The 11960-nt window shown below is 32.7% G+C and overlaps 1 protein-coding gene across 1 annotated transcript in view; it reads left to right on the top strand.

Annotated features, from left to right (window-relative positions):
• The window catches only part of si:dkey-92j12.5 (multiple PDZ domain protein), a 60664-nt gene that overhangs the window by 24877 nt on the left and 23827 nt on the right, over window positions 1–11960 (top strand). Inside the window, exons 18-21 of the mRNA XM_051124287.1 lie at window positions 51–260; window positions 4115–4195; window positions 7164–7275; window positions 10279–10477. Coding sequence (XP_050980244.1) covers window positions 51–260; window positions 4115–4195; window positions 7164–7275; window positions 10279–10477 — 602 coding nt within the window. The remainder of the gene's footprint in view (window positions 1–50; window positions 261–4114; window positions 4196–7163; window positions 7276–10278; window positions 10478–11960) is intronic.

Here is an 11960-nt window from a genome sequence, read left to right as displayed (position 1 = left end):
ACTATTCTTCTCTTTCTCTCTTGCGCTGTCACTTTCTCAAACTCTCTCAGGACCCCATGAACCCAGGGCATACTGTGATAGTGATCCGCTCTCTTGTAGCAGGCGGTTTGGCAGAGAGAGATGGCCGCTTGTTGCCAGGCGACCGGTTGATGTTCGTGAACGGGACTGACTTGAGCCATGCGAGTCTGGCTCAGGCCGTTCATGTCCTGAAGAGCACTGCTCTGGGCACTGTACGAATCGGAGTCACCAAACCCTTACCGGTAAATTTCTCAGTTCACTTCACAATTAGCAACATTCACAAGATAGACAGCAACAATTACAATCTTAAGCAGTGTAGGAGAAATCTAGAATCCAAGATATTGTATGTCTGTGAAAGTTGTGAGTCATCCAGGCCTTTATAAAATGTCAGGCAAGATTTATTTGAAGAGAATTCAGTGTGTACCACTTTGACTTGTATAATTTGCAGTAATGATAAGCATGTTCATCAGTTGTCAGTGACTAATGGCTGTTTTGACTACTCAAGTAACTATAGTTTCTTCAGCTGCAGGCATTTTAATGTCTGAGGGGTTTTATTATTCTTGGAAACATATTTCTATACCTTCATTATGTATTGTCATTTTTCAAATGCTTTTACTCAGATTTTCATATAAATCCATTAATACAGTTACATACAGTCAAACCAAAAATTATTCAGACACCAGATATATTTTTTAATATTTTTTTACTATACACTATAGTTCACTTATGTAAGTGAGGACAGCAAAATAAAGTAAACTGTGACATATTTTATCCAAAAAATTATTCATCCAAAAATGTAGGACCAAAAATTATTCAAACACTTTGACCTGTCCATGTTTTGCTTAAGTGTTTTTTTTTTTATTGCTAATGCGAACATTTTACACCACGGACTGAACAAAATTAAGCATTGCTTGGTAATTGGTTGACCTAAATTGGTATTATCTAATTGTGTACTTAAATTTAACAGCTGACTGCTGACAGCTATTCAATCTAATTCATTTGTGAGACAGTCTAACAGAAGGATGGCATTATCAAGATGAATTTGTTCTGACACAGTTTAACTGTGAGTTCTTGTCATATTTTATTACCGTTTTCTAAACTATAGCGAATAAACTGTGATAATGTGAGAAATGTTAAAGGTGTCTGAATAAATTTTCATTTGACTGTATATTATTGTTTGTCTTTTTGTTTATTTATTTATTTATTTTTTTTGGTAATACTTTACAATAATGTTCATTAGTTAACATTAATTAATGCATTATCTAATATTAACTAACAATAAGCAATAAATTTTGTAACAGTATTTTTAAATCTTTGTTAATGTTAATTAATAAAAGAACAACTTTTATTAATTATTAACTTTTATCAAATTAATAAAAGAACAACAAATTGTTAGATAATATTAGCTCGGGTTCATTAATTAATGTTAACAGATAAAATTTTGGATTTGAATAATGTATTATTATTGTGTTATGTTATATTTTAATAATGTAGTTAACTAATGTTAACTATATATATATATATATATATATATAGTCATGGCCAAAAATATCGGCACCCTTGCAATTCTGTCAGAAAATGCAACCCTTCTCTCAGAAAATTGTTGCAGTTGCAAATATTTTGGTACATGTTTATTTTTTATTTATTTATTTTTTTTGTTTGCATTGGAACAATAAAAAAAACTGAGAAGAAAAGTCAAATCTGATACAATTCCACACAGAACCCAAAAAATGCACTGGACATAGTTATTGACACCCTTAACTTAATATTTGGAACCCACCTCTTTCTTACACCCAAACAAACTCAGAGTTTCTTACGCCTCTCTACTGGAATTTTGGACCACTGTTCTTTTGCAAACTGCTCCAGGTCATTCAGATTTGAAGGACGCCTTCTCCCAACTGCTGTTTTGAGATCTCTCCACAGGTGTGCTGTGGGATTCAGGTCTGACTCATTGCTGGCCATTTCAGAACTCTCCAGCACTTTGTTTGTATCCATTTCTGAGTGCTTTTGAAGTGTCTTTCGGGTCATTGTCCTGCTGGAAGACCCATGACCTCTGGTGGAGACGCAGCTTTCTCACACTAACTACGTTGCGCCCCAAAATTCTTTGATAATCATCAGATTTCACAATACCGTTCACACAGTCAAGGCATCCAGTGCCAGAAGCAGCAAAGCAACCCCAAAACATCTTTGAACTTCCACCATGTTTGACTGTAGGGACTGTGTTCTTTTCTTTAAAGGCCTCATTTCTTTTTCTGTAAACAGTGCCATGATGTCCTTTACCAAAAAGCTCTACTTTTGTCTCATCTGTCCACAGTACATTCTCCCAGATGGATTGTAGTTTTGTCACATACGTTTTGGCAAACTCCAGTCTTGCTTTTTTATGCCTTTGTGTCAGCAGTGGTGTCCTCCTGGGTCTCCTACCATAGCGTGCCTTTTCATTCAGATGGCGACGGATAGTGCGAGCTGACACTGTTGTACCCTGTGTCTGCAGATCAGCTTGAATTTGTTTGGAAGTTAATTGGGGTTCTTTATCCACCATTTGAACAATCGTTTGTTGTAATTTTTCATTAATTTTGCTCTTCCATCCACATCCAGGGAGGTTAGCTACAGTGCCATGGGCTGTAAAACTCTTGATGATATTGCACACAGTGACACAGGAACATTAAGATCTCTGGAGATGGACTTGTAGCCTTGAGATTGTCTGTGTTTTTCCACATTTTTTTCTCTCAGATCCACAGACAAGTCTTTACACTTTTTTTTTCCATGCTCAGTGTGACACACAACACAAAGGTTAAGTCAACTTTTCTCCATTTTAACTAGTTGAAAGTGTGATTACTATATTGGCCACACCTGTTAGTTCCCACAGGTGTGTCTATATAGAAAATTACAGGAGCATCAGGTGCTTGAAAAACTATTATTTCAATTACAATTTTAACAATGTGCCAATAATTTTGTCCAGTCCATTTTTGAGTTCTGGTTGAAATTTTATCAAGTTTGACTTTTCTTCTCTGTTTTTTTGTGTTGTTGCAGTGCAAACAAAAAGCGTGTGAATACCAAAACATTTGCAACTGGAATAATTTTCTGAGAGAAGTGTTGCATTTTCTTTTTTTATATTTTTGGCCAAAAACAGGTTAAATATTCTTACTTGAGATGAAAATGTTTTGTTTGTTATTATTATTTTGGGGTTCATTCCAATAAAGCTAGGATTGCTGCAAAAATATTCAGATTCAGACATTTATTTTTTCATTATTTTTTATTTAAATTTTACATTTTATATATATATATATATATATATATATATATGTATGTATATATACTATATATATATATAGTGTTTTGTTTTGTTTTTTTTACCTTGAATATGTTTGGAAGTTAATCGGGGTTCTTTATCCACCATTCAAACAATCGTTCGTTGTAATTGTTCATTAATTTTGCTCTTTGGTCCACGTCCAGGGTGGTTAGCTACAGTACAATGGGCTGTAAACCCATGTTTTTTTTTTTAATTGTGTGTATTTAAAATATATATAGTTCAATATTAAACGTGATTTAGCCATTTTGACAATTTTCCTACAGTACATGTATGCACTGCTGCACATTGCTAGTAGACGATTCAAATTGTGTTTTATGTTAGTTTATTTTGTAAGACTCCAGGATGCTCATTGCACACTATGTGAACATTTTTGTTTAGAATATCTCATTGCGTTGCCTCTGTCAGTTTGTATATTCCAAGTCAGTTTAATGTCTTTGGCCTTTATGGGTGTTATTTTACAGTTTTATTAGTGTAGATCCACTTTAGTTTGATGGTGGTCTTTGTTGTGAGCTGGGTCTCGCTAACTGTGGCTCATGAGTCTCTGGTTACTGGAATCTTTCAATAATTAATGTATCTTGAATTCTAACACCAGCCTTCTAAAACAAGTGGTGCGTTTGTGTTTATGTGTCCCACGACTCATGGTTTAGCTAGTGCTGGGAACTTGTTTTTTACTTTTTCTTGCAAAGTTAAGAGTCTGTCGAGTGCGTATGAGATTGTGTCCAGATAAAGAGAGAAGTAGGACAGGAGTTCTGAGTAGAAGATTTAATACAACATTGTCATTGACAGGAAAATGACATTCAGGACACAGGAGCTGATATAACAGGCAACAGCCACTCAGAACATAACAACCAGCACGGCACTTTGCAGGTAGGCTACATATTGCTTTACCTGCTTTAATACTAATGTGATCTGTTTCGTAATAGTGCTGTGGTGCAGTAACATCTGAGCTACATGAACCAACTTCTTTTCACAGACTCTTGACATTTGTTTTTCAAGCTTAAACCCGATTGGTTGTTTGTTTACAGCACAGTGTAAAGTTTAGATTTCCTATTTCAAAATGATATACTTTCGTGGGTTCCTACAGCAGTCGATTTTGTAAACAGTGGTTGTTTTGAACAAGCTGCACTCAAGCAGTTAGTAGGCGAAAGAGAAAGTGTTTTTTTTTTTCCACTGACCTAATTTAGTGTGGTCATTCTAGCTGCCAGGGTTTAACTGGGGAGGATATTTGTTGACAGGATTTGTGTGACATCATCTCTTATTCACATGAGGGTTTTGGTTTACTCCGGACCGCAAGTGTGTACAGTACTCGTTCATTTGGTCTTGTTATTATTGTTATTGTCTGCACTGATGTATATTATTAACTTTTTTGTCACGTCTGCCAGTGGTGAAAAAATTGTTTGTAGAATTTCATGTATTTTGCAGTTTTTTTTGTTGTACATCTGTTTATTCATCTGCATATTGGTGATAAACACTGCACATTATTCCACTTATCTGTTACCAGACACTTTACAGTAAGATTCTGAAGCTAACATGATGGTTATATGATATTTATTCATCTGGGCTAACGTCCATTTCTGCATATACTATTCTATGTCAGGTTGTATAAATGTTTTTTTTAATGAACAAACATAAATTAAAAATTAACAATAATATATTTATAGAACAGCATTACACTACACTACCTACCAGTCAAAGGTTGTGATCCAAAATACAGCAAAAACAGTAACATTTTGGAAATATTTTTACTATTTAAAACAACTGCTTTCTATTTGAACATATTTTAAAATGTAATTAATTCCTGTGATTTCAAAGCTGAATTTTTAGCATCATTACTCCAGTCACATGATCCTTCAGAAATCATTCTACTATTCTGATTTGCTGCTCAAAAAACATTAATTATGTTGAAAAGAGCTGAGTAGATTTTTTTTCAGGTCTCTGATGAATAGAAAGATCAGAAGAACAGAATTTATTTGAAATAGAAATCTTTTGTAACATTATAAATGTCTTTATCATCACTTTTGATCAACTTAAAGGAGAACTCCACTTCTAGAACAACAATTTACAAATAATTTACTCACCCCCAGCCGAGGAAGAAAGGTCTTATCTGATGAAACGATTGGTTATTTTTATAAAAATAATACAATTTATATACCTTTTAATGCCAAACGCTCGTCTTGTCTTACTCTGCTCGGACTGTTTTTGTTCTGGTTCATGACAGTTAGGGTATGTCGAAAAACTCCCATCTCATGTTCTCCCTCAACTTTAAAATCGTCCTATATCGCTGTTTTACCTTTTTTTTTAAGGGTGTTTGATCTTTTTTGCATGTTCAAGAAAGACATGAACATCTTGGATGACAAGGGAGTGAGTACATATACGTGAATTGGAAGTGGACTTCTCCTTTAAAGCATCTTAAAGCATATATATATATATATATATATATATATATGTATGTATGTATGTATGTCTATATATATGTACTGACTTTGAATGGTATAGTGATCAGATAAATGCTTATCTTTCTATTCATCAAAGAATCCTGAAAAAACTTACTTAACTGTTTTAAATATTGATGATAATAATTATAAAAAAAAGTTTCTTGAACAGTACATCAGCATATTAGAATGATTTCTGAAGGATCATGTTACACTGAAGACTGGAGTAATGATGCTGAAAACTTAGTTTGATCACAGCAATAAATTGCATTTTAAAATATATTCAAATAGAAAGCAGTTATTTTAAATTGTACAAATATTTCAACATTTTTTAACATTTAAAAAAACAATCTACTGTTCAAAAACTTTTGACTGGCAATGTAAATTCATTTCTAAAAAAAAAAAAAAAAAAAAAAATCAGTTTCCTCAAAAGTATTAAGAAGCACAACTGTTCAGCATTGATAATAATAAAAAATGTTTCCTGAGCACCCAATCAGCATATTAGAATGATTTAAGACTGGAGTAATGACTGAAAATTTTTCTAATCAGTTTTCTATTTGACAATTTGTTTAATAATTTGGTAACACTTTAGAATAGGGAACACTTATTCACTAGTAACTATGATTTTTCCCTCAATAAATTCCTAATTTGCTGCTTATTAATAGTTAGTAATATAGTTGTTAAGTTTAGGTATTGGGTAGGATTAGGGATGTAGAATAAGGTCATGCAGAATAAGGCATTAATATGTACTTAGTTAGTACTAATAAATGGCTAATATTCTAGTAATATGCATGCTAATAAGCAACTAGTTAAGAAACCGTAAAATTACCAATGACTTATTACATTTTGAAGCAATAATAGCTGCTTTTTTACTGTATTTGATCAAGTAAATGCAGCCCTAGTGAGCATAGGAGACTTCTGTTTAAATGTTGAAAATCGTTCAAAAATAAATGCATTTTTACTTGCATTTGACCTTTGGCAAGAGGTTATTTTGGACCTTAGCTATGTTCCGGTTTGGATACTTCAGGTCAGGATTTGGAAGAAGTGAGTGAACATTAGAAAACTGCATTTCTTGTCTTGACAACAAGGACTGTATCTGACATCATCTGTTGACAACTTTGAAAAAAAAGTGCAAGAAATTGCTCATCAGAGGATTGTTCTTGTTGCTATGAATGTCATTCAGTCACACATTCACTGGCACCGACTCGCCTGGGATCTCTCTCGAGAGCTGGATGCCTGTGTACTAAATAAACACTTTCAGCACTGGAAATGAAGCATTGCTGTAGGACAGATGTTTAAAAGGGCTCTTAGCAGCTCCAGAGATCCTTTTTGCTTTCCATGTACCGAAAATAGGCCGTTTCACTGAATAAAGATGCCTGATGCTTTCTCTGTTTGTGTTTTAGACAAATTCCCACTCTCAGAACAGCAAGATGGAGGCTGATGCTAAGCATGTCTCCATCCCCTCAAGTGGCTATGAGAGAACCATAACTATAGTCAGGGGAAACTCCAGTCTGGGTATGTTAACCCTGTTCATTACACTCTTCCTGTCTGTCTTCTTATACATCCTCAGTATATTTCACAGAGAGGTGAATTCTGTGAGAGATCTGTAATGTGTGATTGTATGTGTGTATAGATGTTGTATGTGTTTGTCTGTGGTACAACTCTGGGTGTGGATTTCAAACACACCTCACAAAAAGAAAACTACACATGCAATATATTACGTAGGGATGTAAAGTTTTGTATTAGTATATGATATGATGTTTTACATATCTTTTTTGCTAACTAGCATTAGTTTGTATGTATGTTTTTTAACAGAGTTGTGATTTCTTAGAATATATTTTTCTCTGATGTTTTCAGTCAAGTTGTACTGTACATGACGCATTACAGGGCTCAACAAAAACAATTGTTTTATTTTTTTTTTTTTGGCTGGCCCCGTCAGGCTACTAGTTCAGATTTCAACTTTCCCTGAACATTATTTTCACAGTATTTCCAGTATTTTTATGTATTTAATTATTTAAAAAACTAAAATTTTAAAAATAAAAACAAGTGCTGTTTTTTTTTTAACTTTCTATTTATCAAAACAGTTTCAACTAAACACACAAACAGACAAATAAATAAAGTTATTTTCAAAATTGCTAGTAAGAAATGTTTCTTGAGCGTCATTAAACTCATCATTAAATTATTAATCTAACTGATTAAATTATTAATAAACTACTATCCAGAGATTAGTGTTTTTAAAGAAGTCTATTCTGCTCATCAAGCCTGCGTTTATTTGATCCAAAGTACAGCAAAACTGTAACATTTTGAAATGTTTTTACTATTTAAAATGACTGTTTTCTATTTGAATATATTTAAAAATGTAATTTATTCCTGTGATTTCAAAGCTGAATTTTTATCATCATTACTACAGTCATATGATCCTTCAGAATCATTCTAATATTCTGATTTGTTGCTCCAAAAGAGTTTTTTTATTATTATTATTATTATTATGTTGAAAACAGCTTAGTAGAATAAGTAGCTTTCTTTGATGAATAGAAAGTTCAGAAGATCAGCATATGTCTGAAATAGAAATCTTTTGTAACATATTAAATGTCTTTATTATTGCTAAATAAAAATATGAATTTCTATTATTTCTTTCCCAAAAATGTTACATGTTAATGTTACAAAAGCTTTCAGATAAATGCTGATCTTTGGATCTTTCTGTTCATCAAAGAATCCTGAAAAAATGTACACAATTGTTTTAAATATTGACAATAATAATAATAAATGTTTCTTGAACAGCAAATCAGCATGTTAGAATGATTTCTGAAGGATCATGTGACCCTGAAGACTGGAGTAATGATGCTGAAAATTTTGCTTTGATCACACAAATAAATTACATAGAAAACAGTTATTTTAAATAGTAAAAATTTTTCACAATATTACTGATTTTAGGAGGATTTTGCAGGAATACTGTTAAATACATCACAGAACACATGACCCAATAAGTAAGTAGGGTAAGTGACAGTCCTGTCAACTGCCCCGAAGCCCTCACACTGGCCTCAGGCCATCATAATTGTCGAGCCCTGCAGTGTACAGTATCTATGCAGCTACACCATCTCTTTGGCATAATCATAAAGCTCAGAGAAGAATATACCAGTCATGGTTTTCATTAAAACTTGATCTTTCTCTTTTTCTTTCTTTTTGATCAAGTATTTATTCTAATGAATATTCATCGATTTGACACAAAGCTCTGCATGAGTATTATATAATTCATCAATTCCAGCATCTCACTTCATCTTAATTTTTTTTTTTTTATTAACATTACAGTCAGTAATTTATGAGTCAGTTATTTATGTCGGATGATGGAATAGAGATTATAAATCATTATGTGTTGTGTGTCTTTTGTTCTGGTGTTTTCATGTGTCATCTCTGTCCTGTGCTGTGCTTTACATGGTCAGATGTGCACTTCTGTAACTAGCGCACTATGATTGTACTGTAATTTGACTGTTCAGACAAGAAACATGATAAATGGATGTTCAAATTGAAAATAAAAACTTCAAATCAATGAAATCTCAAATTCTTTACGACCATAGTGTTGTCTCCATGATTGGTGTGTGTTTCCTTGCTTGTTAGTGTTCATGTTGCATGTGTTTTTTTTCTTTGCATGGACTCCTAATTATTCATAAATCATCTGCTTATTATATCTAATATAGTCTTGCGTGGTTTTTAATTGAGAGCAATTTAGACAGATCTGTAGCCGCAAAAATGTGTACGAAGCCGACCATTCACTTTACACCCACAATAAAGTCATCAGCACTGTTTGAAGCTCATTAGCTCAACGTAATACTCGTAAAATGAATTGTTGAAGGCACATGCTGTGATTTTAATACAACGCTGAGTCAAAGCCAACACTTTATATGCCATAAAGGTGAGTGAGGGGTATTAAGACCCTCTCAAATGCACTTATTCTACATAGTACGCTGACACTTTCATTGTTACTTAGAAATAATCTTACATTTGCTTTGAATAAGAGAGTTTGAATTATAAATACGGACAGTTAAGGGCTTCACAGGGTGTGGAAATGACAGTTTAGAGCAAAATTGTCTGATGTGGTTAAACTATGAACCTGGCCAAACCCACACTTTAACTCACATTCTTGTTGGTTATGATGATCTTGTTTAAATAAAAATGACTGAAGTTATATATTCTTAAAATATTCACTGTTGGGAGAGCCTAGGGCTAGTTGTCACACTTTTTGCTTCAGTGAATATTTGTCGGTGTAGGTTTATATCTGAAAGCCCTTATAGTTATACATTTCCACTGTCACAAAAAAGGTTTTTTTAACTCATATGGGGTAATTTGTGAGAAAGGAACTTTAAATTTGAATTTAAACAGTAAAACAGTTCATGATGCAAAGATGTAAAAGGTAATGAATGAAAATATCAAATTAAAAATTCATATGACAAAAGAAGTACATAACGTAAGGAGACTATGTACATGATACGTGTGTGTGTGTGTGTGTGTGTGTGTGTGTAGGAATGACAGTGAGTGCCTTAAGGGATGGTTCAGGCATGATAATCCGCTCTGTGGTTCATGGCGGGTCAATCAGTAAAGATGGGAGACTGGCAGTGGGGGATGGAATTGTTGCCATCAATGGAGAATCTACCACCAACCTGACCAACGCACAAGCCAGAGCCATGCTGCGCAGACATTCACTGATTGGACCTGATCTCAGGTGCTTACATACACACATTTACCAAGCTTTATCTAAATGGGAAACTAACACTGACGTCTAGTTTTTATCTAAATTTAATTCAAATAAATACAGGATAAGCTTTCGCAATAAAATTTATTATTATATATCAAACAAGTGGTGTCATTGTTTCACAAAACAAGTTTTTTTAGATGTATATGAACAAACAAGCAAACAAACAAACATTCATTCATTCATTCATTCTGAAAGTTTGCGGTTGGTAAGATATTTATATTTTTAAAAGAAAATTCTTAAGCTTATCAAGCTGCCTTTATTTGATCAGAAATACAGTAAAAACAGCACTGTTGTGAATTATTATTACAATTTAATATAACGGTTGGTTTATATATATATATCTTTTTTTTTTTTTTTTTTTTTAATTCCTCTAATGGCAAAGCCAAATTTTCAGCATCATTACTCCAGTCTTCACTTTTACATGATCCTTCAGAAATCCTTCTAATATCCTGATTTGGTGCTAAAGAAACATTTGTGACCCTGGACCAAGTGTAAATTTCTCGAAATTGAGATTTATACATCATCTGAAGGCTGAATAAATAAACTTTCCATTGATGTTAGGTTTGTTAGGATTTGGCCCGAGATACAGCTATTTGAAAAATCTGGAAACTGAGGGTGCAAAAAAATCAAAATATTGAGAAAATCGCCTTTTGGTCCAAATGAAGTTCATAGCAATACATATTACTAATCAAAAATTAATTTTTTATATAATTACGGTAGAAAATGTACAAAATATCATTATGGAATATGATCTTTACTTAATATCCTAATCATTTTTGGCAAAAAAAAAAAAAAATCAATAAATTTGACCCATCCAATGTATTTTTGGCTATTGCTACAAATATATCCGTGCAATCCGTATAAGACTGGTTTTGTGGTCCAGGGTCAGATTTCTTATTATTTTCAGTTACGCTTTTTATAATAACTGTTCTTTTAAACATTTTGTTCATCCTCAAAAATCCTCAAAGTATCACAGTTTCAACCCTAGTAAAAGTGCATTTATTTTATACTAAGTATAACTGAAGTCAATTACCATATTTACTGATATAAAAATTATTAAAAAAAAGTTGTAAAGTAAAAAAGTTGTAATTAAACTTTATTTGAAGTACTTGTGCACGATGCACATTTCTTAATATTAAGCCTAAAATATGTTTTAATGTCACTATTGATGAGGATTGTGTAATATTTAAATAATGTCTTTAAATGCAATTTTTTTTAAGTGTACCTACAGTATACTTGCAATAGTTCCACTTTAGCACAATTAAATATACTTAAGTATACCTTTAGATGGACTTCAGCCCTACTTCCACACAATTAAAGTGCATTAAGTACAAAATTAGTTGTTCCAATTTAGTAGACTTTAAATATACTAGTTTAGTATACTAAAATACAATTGCAGGGTATTTTTATGAAGTACATATTATGTAAAAGTATTTGTAGTATACTTAGC

This window comes from Labeo rohita, chromosome 1 (assembly GCF_022985175.1).
Source record: "Labeo rohita strain BAU-BD-2019 chromosome 1, IGBB_LRoh.1.0, whole genome shotgun sequence".
Taxonomy (NCBI): domain Eukaryota; kingdom Metazoa; phylum Chordata; class Actinopteri; order Cypriniformes; family Cyprinidae; genus Labeo; species Labeo rohita.
Note: the sequence above shows the minus strand (reverse complement) of the source record. Positions and strands in the feature narration are given on the sequence as shown.